Source organism: Neomonachus schauinslandi, chromosome 2 (assembly GCF_002201575.2).
Source record: "Neomonachus schauinslandi chromosome 2, ASM220157v2, whole genome shotgun sequence".
Classification (NCBI taxonomy): domain Eukaryota; kingdom Metazoa; phylum Chordata; class Mammalia; order Carnivora; family Phocidae; genus Neomonachus; species Neomonachus schauinslandi.
The window spans coordinates 199714974-199735614 of NC_058404.1; the positions used below are offsets into that span (position 1 = coordinate 199714974).

The 20641-nt window shown below is 57.6% G+C and overlaps 1 protein-coding gene across 1 annotated transcript in view; it reads left to right on the forward strand.

Annotated features, from left to right (window-relative positions):
• Nucleotides 1–7: 7 nt before the first annotated feature.
• SORCS2 (sortilin related VPS10 domain containing receptor 2) overlaps nucleotides 8–20641 on the forward strand; it is a gene marked incomplete at its 5' end in the record, with an annotated part of 454802 nt that continues 434168 nt past the window's right edge. The window contains one exon of the mRNA XM_044913028.1: nucleotides 8–187. Within this exon, the coding sequence (XP_044768963.1) occupies nucleotides 8–187 (180 nt within the window). The remainder of the gene's footprint in view (nucleotides 188–20641) is intronic.

Sequence of the window (20641 nt, forward strand, 5' to 3'; positions counted from 1 at the left end):
CGGTCCCGCTCCGGGTCCCGGCGGGGACGGCGCCCCCGCCCCGGGCCGGGGGCGCCGGGCGCGGGCGGCGCCGGTGGCCGGAGCGGCTTCGCGGGCGCAGGTCTCGCTTATCAGCACGTCGTTCGTGCTCAAGGGGGACGCGACGCACAACCAGGCGATGGTGCACTGGACGGGCGAGAACAGCAGCGTAAGTGACCTCCGCGCGCCCCCCGCGGCCCCTTCCCCGGACACCTCGAGCCCCCACTTCCGGACCGCCCCGCGGTCACCCCGGGCGTTCTCGGCGACTTGGGGACGCGAGTCACCTCGGCGGCGCCCCTACCGGACTCTGGCCACCGGTTTCTTGGGGAGAGGTCCCTAGATATGTGAGCACCCTGCCTCACAGGGTTCTGGGACCCCGAGCCACCTCGGAGCCGCCCCCTCTGGCCTCCAGATCCCAGGTTACGGGGTGGGGGTGTCTCCCGAGGCTTCGGGACCCTGGTCACCTGGGGTGCCTCCAGGTCCTTTAGGACCACCCCAACTCGGTGTCGCGCCCCGACTGCTCTCAGACTCCACCCGGTCTGCTCAGCGTTGTGTTCTGGGATTTTGGCTGCGGGACCCTCTCCACCCAGGTCTACCCGGGACCTCGCTAGTGGTCTACCCTGGAGCTCGCTCCACGGGCTCCAGGAATTCCCCGGTCAGCTCGGCGCGGGATTCTGGGACCCACCCCCCTCCGGATTCCCCTAGTGCCACCCGGGTCTGTACCCGGAAGCGCAGGGATCTGCGTACCCACGGAGTTGGGCGCCGCGCTCTCCATCCGCCGCCGCCGCGCTCTCCATCCGCGGCCGCAAACTCCCAGCCCTCCCTTTACCTTCCCAGCCGCTCTGGAAGTTGGGCTCCCCCACCCCCGCCACATCTGTTAGGGTCCTGGGCGCCTCCTTCTTCCAGCGCTGCGCTGTGGTTCCTATCCCTCTGGATACCGGCCCATCCTTTTTTTTTTCGTGGTGCGTCCGGATAGGGGTGTGTGTGTGTATGGGGATGCCCTCAGATTCTTCCCTGGGGAGCTGCCTCAGCCTCGTTTTTCCCCTGGGCAGATGACCAGTGGTCACGCATGGGTCCTCTTCCAGCAGCCCTAGTGGGTCATGTCCAGTTTTGGAAAAGTGCAGAGAGGTGGCAGCTGTTGAGGGGGGTGGGGACTGTTGTGTGGGGAGTAGAGATGGGACTCTCCGCTTACTTCCTTCCATCATTGTTCACTAGGGTCTCCCCCAGTGGCTGACCCCCCAGCTCTTCTCCTGGACAAAGTTCTGAGGAGGCAGCAGGGGGCCAGGACCCCTGCATGCTTTGGGAGTGGAGGAGTGGGGATCTTTGCGCTTCCCTAGCCAGGAAAGGGCTGTAACACGGGCTGGGGGCACTTTTTTCCTTCTCTCTGGCTAGCCCTGCTGGGCTAATGGGGATGGGGGTGGGGCGGATTCTGCTGGAGAAGGGAGGGATGGGGGGACGAACATGTTGGACCACCCTATCGCTCCTCCTGAGGAATCCAGGGGCAGCGCATCAGGGGGCAGCACTGGCCGCACTTGATTGGTCCAGAGCCCAGAGCCCTGCCAGTGCCCCTCCTTAGCCAGCTGGGGGCTGCACCGGCCTGACACCAAGTCTCTGGTCTTTGGTCATTTCTGCAGCCTCCAGGCAGACTAGAAGCCTTGGGGGAGGGTGAGCGGCTGTTGAGTTGACTCCCTGGATGCCAGCAGGGGGCGCTCAGGGAGGCAGGTGGAGTGGGGGTGGGGGAAGGTGCCTGACCGAAGGTAGCAGGCACCCGTGCCTAGAAGAGCCCTAGGAGCCCGTCCCCATCTGCGTGGTGAGAGAGGGGTCGGACCCCAGATGAACGGCTGGGCCCGGCCCTTCATCACCCCCATACTGTGAGCATACACTGTCCGCTGTGCTGTAAGCTGACTTAGGGACTGAAAGGTAAACCAACAGCTGGAGGAACACGTGAGCATTTAAGGTCATCCCGTGGAGCCAGACTGTCTCAACTAAGCCCCCCACCCCACCGGCTGAGGTGGTTGAATCAGCTGCTGATCCAGTCCCTCGTCATTTTCCCTTCATGGGGTGGGGGAGGTGGGGGTGGCAGAAGGGAGAGAGGGGCAGTCAGGGGTGGGACCAGCACCTTCAGGACTCACTGGCTCCCAGCACCCACCCCAGCATGAGCACAGAGCCAGAGGACTGTGCACCTTCCTTGGGGGGAGTGAGGAGGGGGCTCAGGCCAGCGGGGCTGGAGCTCCGGAGTGGGGGTGGGGAGCAACAGAGGAGCCTCCCTGGCTTTGCTCCCTGGGGACGCTGGCTCCCGATGAGTGACCGCTTTGTAACTAGGAGGATTGAATCCTGGCTGTTGGCAGGTGAATTCCTGGAGAGGGGGCTTGGGAGGGGAGGGGATCTGGCTTCTTTTTGGTGGGGGTGGTGGTGGCAAGAGGTCCAGAAAAGGAGGGGAGCTTTAAAGGCTGCATCTCTCCTCCAGCCCCCTGCCAAGGGGAGGGCAGGGATAGCGTGTGCAAAGCAGGGCCCAGCCTGGCACTTAGCACACACTTAGGAGGCGGAAGCCAGAAGTACCTTATTACCATCAGTGAGTGTTGTCGGTGAGGTAAAGAGAAGGCAAGCAACATTGAAATGTTGACCCAGCCTCTGGAATGGGATGTTGAGGCAGACTGAGTTCTCTCTGGAACAAAGCAGGTCATCTTCTGGCCTGGGGAGCAGGTGGTGCTTAACTCGGGGGGAGGGAAAGTGGAACCGAGCGCTAAATGAAAATGTGTTTCTAATTGTCACTTGCTCCGCACACAGGTGCGTGTCTGGTGCAGGCATGGCATTGTTTTCTGGGCACGAGAAGCTCTTAGAGATGGGCTTTGCTCCCTCTGTTCTCAGCGGGCGGCCATGGGGCCAAAGATACTAGCCAGCATTCTGCTCTTGGTTTCGCCCGTGCTTGAAGCCACCATCTTTTAAGGCTACAGCAGGGAAGAAACTAACTTGAGGCCAATTTGCAGAGCGGAGTCTTTCACAAATTTTATTTCGCTTCGTTTGTCCAGGTAGGGTGACCCCCGGAAACTGCTTTGCAGATGGTAGTCCCCGGGAGCAGAGGAAGAGTTTGCTTTCAAAATTAAAAAAAGCGTTCGCTGAGAGGGGTAGACTTTCTGAAATAGTATTTTTGAGCATCTGCAAGAAGGAGTCACAGGATTGCAAGAGACAAGCCCTTGTCCCCGAGCACTGGGAACATGTGCACATTTTCCTTCCCACGGCCTGATTTCTTCCTGCTCCCGTGGAGATAGGGATGCGGACTTGCCTGGGAGTTCAAATACTGCCTTTCTGTCTGTTGAGCCGTAGAAACAAATTGTTATGTGTGAGATTCATGTTTCATCGAAACCATTGGGCATCGCCTTGGAGGGATCCAGGTTGGGCTTTCCCTAGAGGCTCCAGTTTCCGCTTCTCTTGAGCCGCCCTCGAAGGCACGGGTGTGATTTGAAGGTGGAAATCATGTGCTTATTTTGCTTATTCTAAGTAGAGCTCAACCTGTGTGCCTTCCCTCATAGCATTGAACTTCCACTTTGGTGCATTCACGTCACTTGAACGTGAGCTTGCTTCGACCAGACCTAGTTGGTTCAGCATTGTCACCGCTCTCAGTAGATGAGCCGCTCTCCCTGTCCCCTTCCACCCCCGTCCTCACCCCCGCCCCCTGCATTTTCCACATTTGCTCTGTGCTGTTGTGCCTACAGGATTGGGGATGTCCAGGGGAGTTGTAAACAAAGGTAATTTTGAGCTGGTTATCCATGTTCTCTGCTCTGGGGTCTTTTTTTTTTTTTTAAAGATTTTATTTATTTATTTGAGAGAGAGAATGAGATAGAGAGAGCATGAGAGGGGGGAGGGTCAGAGGGAGAAGCAGACTCCCCGCCGAGCAGGGAGCCCGATGCGGGACTCGATCCCGGGACTCCAGGATCATGACCTGAGCCGAAGGCAGTCGCTTAACCAACTGAGCCACCCAGGCACCCCTCTGCTCTGGGGTCTTGAGGAACCTGATATTTGTGTATATTTTAGACCCAGGGAGCCAGGGCTCCAAATCGAGGGTATGGATTGGGTCACGACAACTTGCCAGATGTCAAGTTCCTGGAGGGCAGGTGCATTAGTGTGCTTGGGTTTTCGTATCAAAGCAGCCCAGACCGGGCGGCTTCAATGACAGAAGTGTATTTCCTCCCAGGTCTGGAGGCTGAGAGTCTGAGATCCAGGTGTGGGCAGGTTGGTTCCCTCTGAGGCCTTTCCTCTTGGCGTGTAGACGGCCGCCTTCTCCCTGTGTCCTCACGCGGTCGTCCCTCTGTGTGTGTCTGTGTCCCGATCTCCTCTTCTTCTGAGGACCCCCGTCAGATTGGATCAGGCCCACCTGACTGGCCTCATGTTAACTTAATTTGAACCTCTTTAAAGACCCTATCTCCAAAATACAGTCACAGTCAGAGGGACTGGGGGTTAAGATTTTTTGGAAGGGGGTACAATTCAGCTCATAGGGTCAGGGAAGGGGTCTCTGTTACCTTTTCATGCCCCGAGCGTAATGGCGGTGGATCTCAGGGTGGTCCAGTGGGAGACAAGGGAGGGACACCGAAGCTCAGGGACAAGGGGTGAGTTCCATCTTCCCTGGTGGGGAAATCAGAGGAGGTTGCATGGAGGAGGTGGTACCAGAGTGGGCCTAAGGAATGAATAGGAGAAGTGCACGGGAGATGGAGAAGAACACTGAGCGGGGAGGAACAGCTTGGGCAAGCTCTGGGAGGTGGGAATTTAAAGGTGTGTACGTGTTGTATGAAGAGACCGTGAATGCACTGTGCATGGAGGCGGATCAGAGGGAAGAAGTTTGGGAGAAATAGGTCGAAGTCAGCTCCTCACGGAACCTAACATGAGGCTGGAGAGCCCAAGATGGCAGCATGAGGCAGTGGTTTTGTTTCGTTTTGTTTGAAGGTTAAAAGCTTTTATTTAGAGAGGCTGAAATGATTGTGTGCTAATTGGAACAGCTAAGTTGTGCAAGAAATGACTTGAAAATCCCCTTTTGATACCCCTGAAGAGCTGGATTCCCTTATATGTGCTCTATTCTTTCTGCAGACTTCCGACCTCAGGTGGAGTCGAGCAGAAATACGGCTTCGGCTCCCTGCCATTGCTGCTGGGCTCTGGACCCCTGAGCTTGTAAACAAGAAGGTTACTGGGGATGGTGCCCAGGGGAGGTCAAAGCCGTGGGTGATCCCAGTTCCTGCCACACGGTCCCCTCTGCGCCGGTCTTCTCACCTCTCAGGCGACCATGTGCTTTCCTGTGTATCACAGTGAGCTGGTGGGATTCATCACAGAAACGGTGGTGGCAATGGACACGTGAGCCTTGGAGCCAGCTGGCCTGGGGTACCCCCAGCCTCATCCTTCCTGGCTTAGAGATCGTGGACAAACTGACTAAACTGGGCCTTGCTCTCTTGGAGCTGGGCTGTGAAGGCTCGCAGGCTTGCCTTGCACATTTGGGAGGTGATCCCTGTCGTGCTCCGACAAGGGCCTGGCCCACAGCGAGCACGCGGGAAGTTGGGGTCCCTTCTGAGCCTCTGCAAGCACCCGGGGGGTGGCGTGCCTACGCGGCTGGTGAGGGGCCTCGGAGGGGAGGCTTCGGGACAGAGGCTCAGAGGGGAGGCTGCTGTGAGACAGGCCTGGGCCGGACCCTGGAGGGGCGGTGGGAGGGATGGCACGTGGGAAGGCTTTCCAGGTGAGGACGGACGGGCCGTGGCGGCCCCCGCTCTGCAGGCCCCTCTCTTTCCCAGGGCCGTGCTGGCTTCACGGCTTCTGGCTGGCCTCCAGCGTACAGAGACCATAAAGGCCTTCTCATAAAGCACTGCAGGTTCTTGAATGAACAGGTCCAAATCCGGTGACAAAGCTGACTTGCAGCCTGTGTCTGATGCTGCGGTTTCTTGAAGGCGAGCTTGGTAGCTCCAGGGTGCAGGGTCTTACGTTCAAGCCTGTTGAACATTCCGGTGATACTTTGGGATTCTCAGGCCACCACAGTGCAGGCCTCCTGGCAGTTTGGGGGTGGGGGCTGGACTGGATAGAGAAGTCTGGTCCACGGGAGGCTGAGCTGTGGCTGAGCGGCATGTAGATGGTGGGCAGATGAAGTGCCCACCCTCTACCAAGGGTGACCAGCGGCCACCTAGGGAGAGGCAGAGGCAGAGGCAGACGGAGGTCAAGGGATGCGGTGACCAGGGCTGAGTACCTGTCGCATTTGCTTTCCAGACGAGAGCCGTGCAGGCCCCTCAGGGACCGTGGGCCTGGTGGCTGGACCCAGAACAGTGCTAGAGTGAGGGAAGCCTGTGTTAGGACAGGCGACAGTAAATGGAGGTGTGCACGTGGTATGCAGAGTCTAGGGAAGTGCCACACTTAGGGAGACGCCCGCCCTTTGCCCAGGGTGACCCAGGGTGACCCAGGGTCTTCTGCAGTTCTCCCTGCAATGCTCTCATGGGGAGAGACCCCACGAGTTTGAGAGCCCCAGGCGAAAAGAAGCTTCACATTAGCTCTTACATCAGCTGCTTTCTCTGGAGGGTTAGGTTCTGGGAATACAGTGATGAGCAAGATCAAACACGGCCCCTGTCCTGGTGAGATGTTTGGTCTGGACAAGCATTCATCGTAGGGCATCCCGGTGCCGTGAGAACCTGCCCTGGGGAAGTCAGGGAGGACTTCCTGGAGGAGGTGGTCATGAAGCGGCTCTGGAGGACTAGTGGAGTCCCTGTCACCTGGCTGAGGAGCAGATTGGGGTGGAGAGTATGAAGGCCCAAGGAGAGGCGTGGGTGCCTGAAAAGCCTGGAACACTAGGGCCGAGAAAGGACCTCCGTCAGTCAAGAAGCCTGGCTTGAAGGCAGAAAAACGGCCCTATTAATGAAGTTCCTGAGCACGTTGCGTGAACCTACTTTTACTTTAATAAAGTGGCTATTTAATTTGTAGTTGCATGAGAGTTCCTGAGAGTATTTTAAAGAGGTCATAAATTAACTCCATCCTTCTGCATGCCCCTTCAGAGCAGAACGTGGTGCAGCGCATGGCCTTCTGGAGGGTTGCCGTTGTTTTTAATTTTTATCTTATTATTATGCGTCAGAGGCAGGCTCAGGCCCCGGAACAGGGAGTATGGGGTTGGAGGCGTCGGAAAGTACCCTGGGATGTTGCTGAGCACTCCTGTGCTTTTTTCGGTCCCGAGAGACACTGGGGCGGAGCTTATGCGTTGCCTTTTATTTGGGGGCATCTTCTTGTTTCTCGATTCAGCCTCCTCCAAAGATGGAGTTATTTATAGATTCTTTTTTTTTTTTTTTTAAAGATTTTATTTATTTATTTGACAGAGAGAGACACAGTGAGAGCGGGAATACAAGCAGTGGGAGTGGGAGAGAGAGAAGCAGGCTTCCCGCCGAGCAGGCAGCCTGATACGGGGCTCGATCCCAGGACCTGGAATCATGACCTGAGCCGAAGGCAGCCGCTTAACGACTGAGCCACCCAGGTGCCCCGGAGTTATTTATAGATTCTTACACATGGCCTATTTCACCCTCACCCCTCCTAAAGCCCAGCGTTTGTGTGGGTGCTTTGTGGAGCAGGGATGCCGACGAGCCGAGATGCAGGGCTGCTACCGCCATCCCCTGGCCACCGTCCCCAGGTTCAGAAGCCCCAGGAGCAGGGAAACCTGGCTCTGGAGGCCAGAACCACCAGGCCTCCAGCCATAGCGTTTAGAGGGTTGAAGGCAAGCATGCTGATCTGTTCACGGCCTGTTCTTGCTGTGGGAATCCTGTGAAAACCTCGTGCTGGGCGGGAGCTTGGATTCTGTGCACAGAAGAAATGCCATATAAACATGAACGTGCCCAGGGCTGGCGTCCCCTTAAGTATGACCTGCCGGCTTGTACGCTGAGCTTCCTAAATCCACGGCCCTCCCGGTCCCAGGTCAGCAGGTCAGCGGGAAGTGGACGGCGGGGACTGGGGATGCCCTGCGCTCACCGGTCCCCAGCGGGTTGCCACAAGTGCATGCGGGCCCTGACCTGCTCCGGCTTCTGCGGGAGACGGAGGCTTGTTTTCAGCCTCATGGGGAGCCGGCGGTTGGCACATGCCCACTGAGAGCAGCGGCAACATCTTTTTAACTTAAGCCCTGTGGCTCGGGGACCCTTCACACAACGTGTCTCGTGCTCATCATCTTTATCCTGATTCAGTTCCATTTGTCGGCTTAAAAAATTAATAGGGATCCTTGAACATGAGCTCTCACAGGAGGACTGAAGGAAAAATTAAACCTCAGATGTTCTTTGGAGGTAGAAAAATCCTCCTCCTTTTGCATTTCTGTAGCAGTCAGTTGCCATGTTTGCACAGAACATTACAATCTTTTAATTAGTTTCTTCTCACACCACCTCGAAGATCTTAAAATAACACCAGTCTTCTTCCTCAGTAATTTTCTTGCAAAAGCAGATAATTTCCTTGCCGCGCGGAGCTCGCCTTGACTTCAACAGGGCACATCCCTTGCTCGGCACCATTTCCCGATAATCGGAGATAAATTCAGTTCAAATCAAAGTAAGAAAAGAGCTAGGCCAAGTGTGGCTGCTTCTATTCAGATCAATTTTAATTCAGAAAGGGTTCTTTATGAGGTCTCTATGGCGCGCCTACTTCCGAAGCGTCAGAAGTAGAGATAGCATCCGGCAGGCCCCAGCCGGCATCCCTTGGCTGGGATCAGCTGGAAGCTTCTGCGTCTGATGTAACTTTATCTAATAAAAACAATGCCTTGTCATTTACATAGTGCTCCTGATGAGTAATAATGAAGTGAATAATCCCGGTCCCCACTGATGGGCCCATTGCTGCGCCAGGCACCTCACCTGCCGTCCCTCCATTAGTTCCGCAGAGTTGACACTGTTATCCTATCCACTTTACGGACAAGAAAAGTCAGGTTCACGGCAGCACGGGGTTTGCCCAAAGCCACACAGCTAGTAAGGGTCTGAGTCGAGATTTGAATTCTTTTCCTCCTAAGCCCAAGTGTTTTTTTATTTTAGTGCAAGAAATATATTTTCTTTTTTCTTTATTATTATTTTGTAATTGTGGCAAATACAAGTAACCTAAAATTTACTGTCGTTACTACCGTTAGATGTCCTGTTCAGGGACGTTAAGTGCATTTGCACCGCTGGGCAGTCACCAGCACCCTCTGTCTCCAGAACTCACTCATTTTCTCAAGCGGAAACCCTGTCCCCAGGAAACACTAACTACCCGGGTCCCCTGCCCCCGGCCCCTGGCACCCGCCTGCCGTTCTGCTTTCTCTCTCTGTGAATTTGACTCCTCTAGGGGACCTCACGTAAGTGGAAACATACATACGTGTCTTTTTGTGACTGGCTTATTTTGTGAGCGTAATATCCTCAAGGTTCATCCCTGTGGTAGCAGGTGTCGGAATGCTGAATTTTTAAGGCTGAATAATAGTCTGTTGTCTGGATGGACCACAGCTCCATCCATCCATCCATCCATCCATCCATCCATCCATCCATCCATCCATCCACGGGCACTGGGGCTGTTCCTGCCTTCCGGCTGTTGTGAATCATGCTGCTGTGAGCACAGGTGTGCAGATACCTGTTGAAGTCCCTGGGTCCACTTCTTCTGGGTGTGTACCCAGAAACAGGACTGCTGAGTCATGTGGGAATCCCATGTTGGTTTTTTGGTCGAGCCTGAGGTCTTAACTACAGCAGAAATTGTTCTTGTGTCTGCCTTGAGTTTTGCCAGCCTGCCCATTAGTTGCAAGATTGCGATCCCCAAAGAAGCCCACCGCCCCGGGTTTTTGGAGGAGAAATGTCGACAGTGTTAGAGGCGATCCCACATCTAGAGACTATGCGTGGGAGTGGCTTTTATTTCTGCTTTCTTCCAATAATCCTGGATTCTGCCAGCATGACCCAAGGTGGGGGAGCTGTTGCTCAGAGCCCGGGAAAACCAGCTCTGTCTGCGTTGCAAAGTCAGAAGGAGGCTGTTTGGTCTGCTGCCTGGCCAGGGAGGGGGAGGAGGAAGCTGTCCGGGGAGATATGATCCCAGAGCTGCCGCCTTTCCGAAGGTTGGTGGTGTGCATTTCAAGTTCAAGCTCGTTTCACTTCCTCCCTGCGTTTAGGAGCTTTTCCCTATTGACTACCTCATTGACCAGTGAAATAATTCAATTTTCCTTCTGTAAAAATAAAGCACTCAATAAAAAATCTCATGTTTTTCTCAATTTATTCCCATCAATACTGCTTAACCCCATCCAAGTTCATTTTCTGATTTATCCTTGGACCATTGGATGGGGCTTCTGGGGGCTTGATTCCTGCAGCAGCTCTTCCTCCGTGATTTGAGGGGCCTGCTGTGTGCCTTGCTCGGTGTCAGGCACTGCGACCTGCCCCCCGACGACACTGAGGGGCTTCCTGGCTCCAGCGACCTGGCACGGGGGGTCTTAGCTCTCTCCGTGCCGTGGGCTCCCCCACCCCAAGTCTGGAGAAGCCCATGGAACTTTGTCAGGATGTCGTTTTTATAATGAGCGTAAAATAAAATCTACAGGATCCAAAGGAAACCAGTTCTATGGCAATGTAGTTAGCGAAATACTGAAATGAATTTCTTTACCAACACAGCAAAAGGAGCCAGCAGAAAGCAGACATTTGTATGCGTGTAGAAGGAGCAGTGATGTGAGGTAGGCCGTGGCCCGAGGAAAGAGAGGGGACAGACAGACCCCATGGGAATGGTTTCTCTTCGCTGCCACCCCCACAGCCCAGCCCTGCTCCCCGGGTACCTTGTCCCCCAGGCTCCAGCCCCTCCTTGGCCTCCCAGGCCCTGGAGCCTCTGGGCTCGGGGAGAGTAGGGGCTTTTGTCGGCTTGTTCTCTGCTGTCTCCCAGTGCCTGGCGCCTAGTAGATGCTCAGTAAGCATTTGAGTAGGACACGAGGGACCATTGGTCCTGAAGGGTGCCAGAGCCCAGAGGCCCAGCCCACTGGCCTGCCCACTGCAGGTGTGGGAAAGATCAGAGCAGAGCCCCGCTGTCGGTCGCACGGCCCTGCCGGACACGGCTCCCTGTCCACCTGCCTGCTCTCTGAAGCACTAACTACTGCCCACCCCGAGCAGAGAGGGTCATGTTGGCTTCCCGGAGAGTTGGAGAGATCTGTTTCCTGCCTGAGATGAGGCCCAGAGGAGAGCCGTCCAGAAGCTTCTGACTCATGGCAGTGGCTGTGGCCAGGCCTCGGTGCCGCCACGCCTCCTGCCTTTGCCCTTTGCCCTTTGGCCAGGAGCCAGACACCTGCTCCAGAATTAGGGGCTTTAAATAGCGCCTCTGGTTCCAGCGTCATTTCATGCACAAGAGACAAAACGCCCAGGAGATGGCTGTGCCCAGCTTTTGGACCAAGACAAACGACTGGGTAGGCTGGGGCGTTGCCTCCAGCGGAGCTGTCCCAGGACATGGCTCGTGGAGCGGTGGGAGCACCGGCTCCGGAGCGGCGGGAGCAGCGGGGAGCCGTACTGTTCTCTGGTCTCTGCGGTCCGGCCGTCCATCTCCCAGTGGCCCCGCACTGAGCGGTCCCGCAGGCCGGCCCCCCGGAGGAGTGGCCTCTTTCCATGTCACTTTCCTGCGTCATGTGTCCCCTTCAAGAAGGTGCTGTTTTTGGAGGCTGGGGTGCTGGCAGCACCCCCATGTCCGCCGTCGTGCTGCACACCGAGCTGTGGGAGCACGCAGCAGCCCCTCTCAGCCTGGTGTCCTGGTCCCCACGGGGGCTGCTGGGACCTGCACCTGCCCCAGGACACAGGAGGGGAGTGCTGGTGTGTGCGGAAGCTGGGGTCGGAGGGTGACGCCGGAGCCCAGTGAGCAGATGACAGGGGTGCCCATCCGAGCAGGGGGTTTGATGTGGTTATGTTTTCCTGAACGGTTGGCTCAACTACGGCCAAGCTAAGCCCTGCAGTATTCGTGAAACATGGGGCAGTCTGCTTGTACAGAGAGTATTTCTTGTTGATGGCTGGGTTTTCACAAGTTTCTTGATGTGAGTTATTGCCTGGAATGCTCTCCTCTTAAGATCAAGTCAGACTTTCTTTCCATCCTGTCCCAGGCGAGCAGAGGCCTAGGCCGGCACAAGGAAATCCGGAACCTGTGCCCTTGGGGCTGGTCTGGCTGGAGGGAGGGTTGGGGCCGGCTTCCCTAAGATCCCTCTGCTTCCTGTCCCCGCCCTGGGCTGGCCCTGGACAGTCAGCAGCGCCCTCTCCGGCACAGAGAAAGCAAGAAGGATGAGCCCCGGACTCTTCAGGCGGCCTTGTCCCCGTCCGCCGGGCCTGGCCGCCTCACTCCTCGGAGGTGTGGGGAAGAGGGGCGAGGGGGCCATCCGTGCGGCGTGTTGGGGAAGGAAGCAAATTGCCCTCACTTCTCCAGGCCACAGGGGAGTCCTGCCTTGTGGAGCATTTCCAAATGGCCTCTCAGGGCACGCTGTCCTCTGAAAAGTTCTGGGAGTTATTGTCAGACAGGGCAGGGCCTTGGCAGAATGGGGCTGGAGGCAGGGCCGGTCTTCTGCCCTCGGCCCCTCTTCTCTCTCCTGCGGACACATTTCCTGGGCCCCCTCCCTGTGGGCCAGGCTTCATTCGAGGCACGCCAGCAAGGGACGCCACTCTCCGAGCCCGCCGTCAGAGGCTGACTGCCGGCCTCCAGGCTCAGCCGGCTCCGTGGCCCAGGAGCCCACTGAGCAGCCAGCTCCGCAGGCTCCTCCTCCAGGACGAGGCTGAGAGGAGAGCCATCCAGAAGCTTCTGACTCATGGCAGTATGGCCAGGCCCCGGAAGCCCCAGGCTCCTCCTTCAGGAGGCCCCAGCACGCTGCCCACGCCGAGCGAGGCACCCGTCCCTCGACAGGGTCAGGAGCCCCACTTGTTGCGTGTCCGTGGCTCACCGAGCCCTGCACGTGTTATTCCCCGAGTGCCCATGGCCCAAGAGCAGGGCTCGGGATGGCTGGTTGAAGGATGAGAGGCCGCAGCTCTGTCTCTTCTGCCTTAGTCTGGGGCCCAGCAAGACCCTGGGGCTGGGCTTGATTACATGCTGTGTCTCTCTCAGGGTCACCGGAATTTCTGTGGGGATGAATCTCCTTGTCACCTTGCTCATCAGTGGCCTCTCCCTAGTCCCATAGATGAGCTCGTGGCCATGCCCTGAGCTGGGGTCTTGGGAGCACTGAGAGAGAGGGCTCTGGGAGGCTGATCGGCTGAGTGAGCCCACCTGGCCCGCCTGCCCTGGCTTGGGATGGGCAGAGTGGAGGGTGGCTCCATCTGCCTCCCCATCTTTCCCCACAGACAGTGTGGCCCCCACCTGCCGCACGCTCCCCCCCCCCGCCCCTGACCACACTCAGGCCCTCTGTACATGCACAGCCCTCCACGAGGATGTCCCCTCTTCTCTGTTGCCTCCCAGCCAGCAGCTAACCTCATGCAGTTTTGTCTTTCTCATCCTTAAGGGGTAACGAGACTGCCCTCGACCTTGTGGATGGAAGGCATATGTAAAGGGCTGGGCTGGGTGCTGGGCCAGGCTGCCCCTCCTCACCCCTGCCACGCTGCCCCGTCCTTCAGGGATATGGCCTCTCACCCTGGGCCTCTCTGGGGGGGTGTGTCTGGTGATCCTGGACAGAGCCTGCCAGAGAGTCAGAGTGGGGTCAATTATGAGGCCGGCTCGTGGTGCTTAAGCCCCAGGCTCAGCCCAGATCAGTTGTGTGTTTGGAGGTGTGGAGGGCAGAGCCCCCTTAGAGCGGTGGCCGAGCCTTACCCCTGGCTGGCATGCGGGCACCGATCTGTGAGTTTGGGGTCATTTCCAGTCTGGGGTTTGCTGGATTCCGAAGTTCCCCCCATGCCGATGCTGGCAGATCTTGTTTTCAGTGTGATGGGAGGAAGGCAGAATGCCAGGATGACCCCCCACTCGTCAGCGACCCCAGAGTTTACTGACAGCCATGGCGCTCGGCCTGAATTTGCACTTCCCTTACAGGGTGTTTGAGAGAGTGGGTTTGGAATGGTTGCTTTGCTCATTTGACCGCAAGTCATGGAGAGTCCGCTCCAGGCGCGCCTGCCGCCAGGTGGAGGGGTGACATGGCCGAACGAGGTGTGGTCCCTGCTGATGAGCTGGGGACACAGGGCAGGAGCAGGTGGGACGGTTGCTGTGAACGAATGCACAGGTGTGTGTGGGGGGCTCTCTAACTGGGGTGGGGGAAGCAAGGGCCCGAGGGAGTCAGTGGTCAGGGAGGGTGTCCCGACGGAGGGGGTGGCATTTCCCTGGAGGTCTGTTGGGGGGCCGCAGCAGTGCCGTGTGGGGCTGCATGTGGCGGGAGCGTGCTCAGGGCGTGGGCCCCGATGGCCCGTCCTCCTTGGTGCTTATCCACTGACTTCCTCTGTTGCCGGGGCCCTGTGTCCTGCTCTGGACTGGACAGGGGTGTTGGGGGGGTGGGTGGGCTGCTCGTGGCTACCCGTACTCTCCCAGGCAAGCCTCCCGTACAACGGGGGTACACGATGCCCACCTCATCACACTGTCGTGGCCCGCAGTTGAGACAATTCGCGTAAATGCTGGTCACCAAGTCTGGCCCTGAAGCAGGGGGCCCGGGGACCTGCCACTCACTGACCACATCAGTCATTCCTGGGCCCACAGTGAGAAAGGCATTTGGGGGAGGTGGGGGAGGGGGCGGTCCGCTAGCCACCGACACCTCGGGGCCCACAGGACTCTTCTAGGAGCTCCTAATGCTCCGCAGATGCCCCGACTTTCTAGCAGGGCGGGGTCAGGGCGGCACACTCCCCTGTGGAAGAAATTTCTCGTGTCTGCAGTTTTTCTTTAAGTCAGTAAATTCTGGTTCCCCATCCTCCTGCCGGGAGCAAAATTGGCCCCTGAGCCTCCCCACCTGGAGAAATTTTGGAACATTTCCCAGAGGTGGTGCTGGGGAAAGGAGAGGAGGGAGGGAGGGAGGGCATTCAGATGGTGGGAACAGCAGGGCCATGGAAGAGCCTAGAAGGGAGGGTCTGTGGGTGGATCCAGGAGCGGCTGCCGGGCCTGTCACTTCCCTAACGTTTGTTATGGTGCGTGGGTCTGTGGACGTCCTCTTGAAAATCCACCAAGTGCATACATGTCCCACCCACCAGGCCATTAAGGAGGAAGCAGTGTGAGAGGTGGAGGGGCGTGGGCGAGCGGCTGAGACTCTTGCTGGCTAATCCTTAATCCCTCTTATTCTTGTTCCACCTGGAAGAAAGTGTAATGGCATTTTTTTCAGAGTGGTGCAAGGAGATAATGAATGTGTCTGTTTCTGCATAATTCTGTCAAGAATGTTCCCGGTCTTCTGTGTGGGTAAATCCCCTTCTGTGACCTGAATCTCCAGGGCTCCCCTGCCTGGAGGACCTGTCTCCCCGTACCTGTGCTGGGAGGCAGAAGGCAAAGAAGGGGGCAGAGTGCAGGGGGTCCTGGGGGTGACAGCTTTCGGGTCTTTGCCTCCTCTCCCTTGGCCCTTCCAGGCTTCTCTTCCTACCCCGAGCGGGACGGACCGTCCGTACCATGGGGTCCCACCCGACTGTGTTCCTGCTCACTGGTCAGACCTTCCTGCCGAGGTTGAAGGGGATGTGAGGGTGGGGTGTGTGTTCCCATGTTCTCCCTTTCCCTTAGTTCCTGTGATGCTGCACAAGGAAGGGGGTGTGTTAAGCAGGATTCCTGATGACAAGTCGTAGACACCTGACTCCAAGGAGCTTAAGTGAAAAGTAGAATCATTGGCTCACAGATCCAGGAAGCCCAGAGTGCTGGCTTCAGGCGTGGCTGGCTCCAGGGGCCTTGATGTTGGCACCGGGCCCTGGCCCTTCGTCTCCGTGTCTGTGTCTGGGCTCTGCTTCCCTGTGTGTTCGCCTCCTTTTCTGATGGCCCACGTGGGTCGGGGCTCCGTGAGAAGCTGAGGCTAGACCACCAGTGCTTCCCAGCAAAATCCAGAGCTCACACGCCTGCCTCACACCCATCACCCCTGCCAGAGGAAATGCTCTGAGTGCCAGGCCCACCCCGTACCCAACCCTGGAGCTGCACACTGAGGCTAAGAAGGAGTGGTTCTGGGGGGGGACCCTATAGGGGGCACGTGGGGCGCCGGAAGGGGGCCGGGCTGCAACCTCAAGTCTCGACTGGCTGCTTTGTCGGCAGAGGGTCATCCTCCCTCCTTGGGAGAGCACCCAGCACCGTTGCATGATGTCCCTCCCCCTCCCCCAAAGCCCCGGGCTCCCAGTTTGGATCGGTGCGCTTTCCACCTCCAGGGTTCACATGGGCGAGGCCAGGACGGCCTCCATCACCTCACTTTCTGTGGTTTGCTGTCTGTTGAAGCCCCAGACTGGGTCGGCCAGGGCCTCTCGGCTCTGCTTGGGGCCGTGTCCACCTCCACAGAGTTCATGGGTAAAAGAGGGCCCCCTGCATCTGACCCCGGGATGCCTATGCTTCTCCTTGGCCACTGTGCCCCGTGGGTTCCCTGGGGCATGGCCGGTGGGTGGAGCTTTGCTGCAACAGGTCGCGGGGTGAAGTGCAGGGGGAGGTGGGGGCCTTGAAGCTGCAGGAACGGGCCACCAGACGGCCGAGCAGGGCTGGAGGCGGCCCCATCGGATGGTGACGGGGGCTGAAGGCAGTCCAGGGAGGGGTCCCCTAACAGCGTGGTTGTCCCAGCCCGGAGACCCAGGTGCCGGTGGTCTCACCCGTTAGCAGATTTTAGTCTTTCAGTGCCTTTGAGTGTGCCGCCAAAATCTCAGCCCAGAGAAGTCAAGAACCAGTGAGTTGAATCACCTCACGCAGGTGTTGTGAGGAATCTTCGAGCCTGGCAGCCTTATTTCCCAGACAAGGAAACCAAGCCTGAGGAGGTTGAGGGGCTGGGACAGTCCAGCGTTGTGAGTGGGGGTGCAGCCCGTCTGCATGTTCTCGGGCCCGAGTGCCCGACGCCCGCCGAGCCAGCCCTGGCTGTAATCTGGGGAGCTGGGGTGGCTGGACCAGGCATCTGGGGCTCTTACGTCACATCCGCCCCCTGAGCTGTGAAGTTCCCTCCGGAGAGTGAGTGGAGGGCCGCCCGCACGTGGATCCCCTCTGCTAGGGACTTGGCTGCGAGTCTTTGCCGTCCTGCCTCCAGCCTCCAGCCTCCAGCCTCCAGCCTCCAGCCCCCAGCCCCAGGAGTCTGACAGGAGCCGCGGGAGGTGAGTCACAGATGGTTTCCTCCGCTCTTCCGAGAAGGAGGCCAGCCCCCGGGCGCCGCACCTCTGCCAAGAGGACAGCTGTTGGGTGGGAAGGCTCTCGTGTGGATTCACTCTCCCATTCATTCATTCATTCATTCATTCTCGTGGGCACCTACTGTGTGCAGGATGGTTGCCGAGGAGGAGACCCAGGAGAGACTCACAGGGTCTCAGCATTGCCAGGGTGCTTGGGATCCCTCCAGGGATGGGAGGCTCACCCCTTGCTGAGACAGCACATTCCAGGGTGTCTGGTCTCTGCTGAGAGTGGCTGAGGTCAGCAGTGTGCTGGGGTTGCAGTGAGAAGTCGCTGCCCCAGGCGGGACGGGTCGTCTGGATGGATATGAGGATGCCTGTCTTTGCTGGTTGGGTTTCTGGGCTGCGAGTCTGTTCGGCTCAGAGAGTGGGGGTAGTGCTAAGTCCTGTTGGGGGGCTCAGCTTGCCTCCATTTGACAGCAAACACTGGAAGGCAGAGGGGAGGGAGTCTTCGTGAATGTGGAGCAGCACCACCCAGCGGAAGCCGCCCAACCCTGGCCGGGTTTGCCTGGCCAGAGGTGGGTAGGGGGCAGGGGACCGGGGGGCCAGGGTCTACGGCTGGGCCCTTCTTCGCTCCAGGCCACGTCTCTCTGTATAAGCTCCTGGGTCTGCTGTAACAAATTACCACACCCTTGGTGGCTGAGAACACAGATGTATTCTCTTGGGGTTCTGGGGGTCAGAAGGCCAAGGCCAGTGTCACTGGCTACAGTTGAGGTGTCAGCAGGGCTGGATCCTTCTGGAGGCTCCAAGGGAGGATCAGATCCCTTGTGTTTCTCAGCTTCTGGAGGTGCCCGCATTTCTTGGCCGGTGGCCCCTTCCTTGCCCCCCCCCCCGCCCCCGGCCTCTGCTCTGTGGTCACACCTCCATGACTCTGGCTGTCCTTGGCCCAGGGCTGCCCCCCTCCCTCCACTGAGCTCTGCTCTCCATCGCATGGCCTTCTGGGTCACATCTCTTTCTGCCTCCTTCTTGTAAGGACCCGTGACCCCTCAGGGCCCACCCCGATCATCCCGGGTAACCTCCCATCTCTAGATTCTCAAAACCACCTGCCAAGTCCCGTGCAAGGTGACGTGTACACAGCCTCTGGGTTCAAGGGCACCTTTTGGGGCTGGTATCAGCCGCCACTGCCCTCCTCTTCCATCAGCCTCCCCTGGCCCTTATGTGGCACTCTGACCAACTGTTCTTGGGCCCCCCTTCCCCGTCTGTCTCTGGCTTTTGCAAATGGGACCATCTCTACCTGGCCTGGAATCTTCCAGCAAGGCCTCCTAACCGTGGGCCTCCCCTGCTTTGGCCCCACCACGGCCAGCACTGGAGACCGTAATATTCTGCCCTCCATCACCTTCCCAGGACAGTGTGCCCCACCTCGGCCATGGCCCTCAGATAGAGCGAGTCTCAGTGAACATTTGTGGGATGGATGGTGAATGGAAGTGTCCATACTCGAGTTGTAGATAAATGAGAGAAAGCTCTTTTTAAAGTATATTTAACCAGTTTGCCTGATGCTGGGCCTCTTGGCCCATCTTGTCAGTAGACCTGTTTGGGAGGGGGGGTTCCCATGAGTCTGAGTCTGCATGCTTTTCCTGAAGACAAAGGTTTTAAATCCATTTGGGGGCAAAATTTGGCCAACTTCGAACGATAGCAAATCAGCAAATACTTATGGGGCAGGTGCAAATGGAAGGTGGCCCCCCCAGGGGAGGTGGGGGGGTGCGGTCTGCACGCCACGACAAAATTGCCCACGGCCTGTGGCTTCTGCTCGCGAGAGGCTTACTATTTAGTTGTGCGTGGGCGTCTGTGACAACAGCACATAAATGAACGAGAAGGAAAAATTCCCTGCAGTTAAATCCTGCGCAGGGCAAGAAGCCATGAGGAAGGTTTGTTGGGTGTGTCGTTCCTGCTGCAGGAGCCAGAGGACATAGGCAGGGCTCACCGGAGGGGGGCGGTTTCAGTGGTTGCCTCTTGTTTTCGGATGATGAGCGTTGAGGGATTTGGGGAGGACCGAGAGCCGTGCAGAGGGGACCGCTAAGCTGGGGTCGGGCGAACAGGGTCCCCGGCCTGCCCGGCCCTGCCCGGCCCGCTTAGCTGAGTGATGGCCAGCAGACTGGGGCACCTCTCCGAGGCCTGGCTTCCCCACACACACATGCGTGAGTGGCCGGCACGGGCTGAGCCCCTGGACCAGCCGGGAGTCAGGAGGACCCCTCCAGAAGCAGAAGTTCATCTCTGGAGGTCTGTGAGCCTTTGGACTTGGCTGAAGCTGAAGGTCAGATGAAACAAAGAAGGAAATCCGCACAAGGAGATCCCGTGCTGGGAATGGTGCTTGGCCCACTCACCTCCCCGCCCGGCCCGGCCTCGCCTCCTCGTCGCTCCCCGTAAATGGATTCTGATAGCTTTCTTCTCCGTCCCTCGAAGAATGGCCTCGGTAGTCAGAGAGGAAATTAGTTTCAGGTGGAGGCCTATTTTTACCGTGGTGGAGACCAAACTGTTAATTACCTAGAAATCACATGAGGATTTTTAGCCTGAAAAAGTGTTTTTTTTCCTTGGGTTCAACTTTTCATGGATATTAATTATAGATATCGGCTTCAGCCTGCTGAAATAATTCCTCTCTCAAGAGATCGGAAGACTTTTCAAATGCTGTCCCCTTGTTAAACACAATGCATATTCTTTTTTCTGGGTCTGCTCAGTGCCTGGGATGGAAATATGAGATTGGGGCGTTTGAAAATGGATACCTTTTCCGTGTTTAACCGAAGGTTGATTCCGTACCCTGTGTGTGTTTCCAAATCTCTGAAGCCAGTGGGGACTCGATGATAAAGGTCAGGAAGGCAAGCCTTTAAATGTTGTGAATATTAATCCTGATAGAAATGTCACAACTCTTCTCTGATACGGATGCATCTGTCCCCATTCGTATCCATGAAACATCATCCGGGGGCCTCTCGGTGCTCACGGGGGGGGGGGGGGCATGTCCCAGGCAGGCTGAGACTCTGGTGTCCCTTCAAATCAATTTTCTGGAAATATCTGCTCAGCATCCATGTTCCAGCCATCGAGACTTTGTACAAGCTGCCCGCCCACCGTTCCAGAGTGGGCCGTAGGCCAAGCATGAGTCCTCCAAAAAACCCCTCCCAAGCCCAGCCTTCCCAGGAAGGGACTGAAGGAATCAATTCTGGCAAAGGGGTGGGCTGCTGTCCGGCTCAGGGGGAGAGGGGTTGGTGGAGCCCTGCCCCCCAGTCTGGGGTGTCCCTGTGCAGACACCCAGGGCAAGCGCTCCGTGGTCTGTCTCCGGCGCTGTTTCTGCACCCGGAGAGTGGCCTCCCCAGTGCCCGGATGCCACACTGTTTTCAGGCTCCTTCTCAAGTGCACATTTGGATGCTGTGCAGTGGGGAGTGATTTAGGGGGTGGGTTGGCGTGAGATTTCTGACAAACCGTTTCAG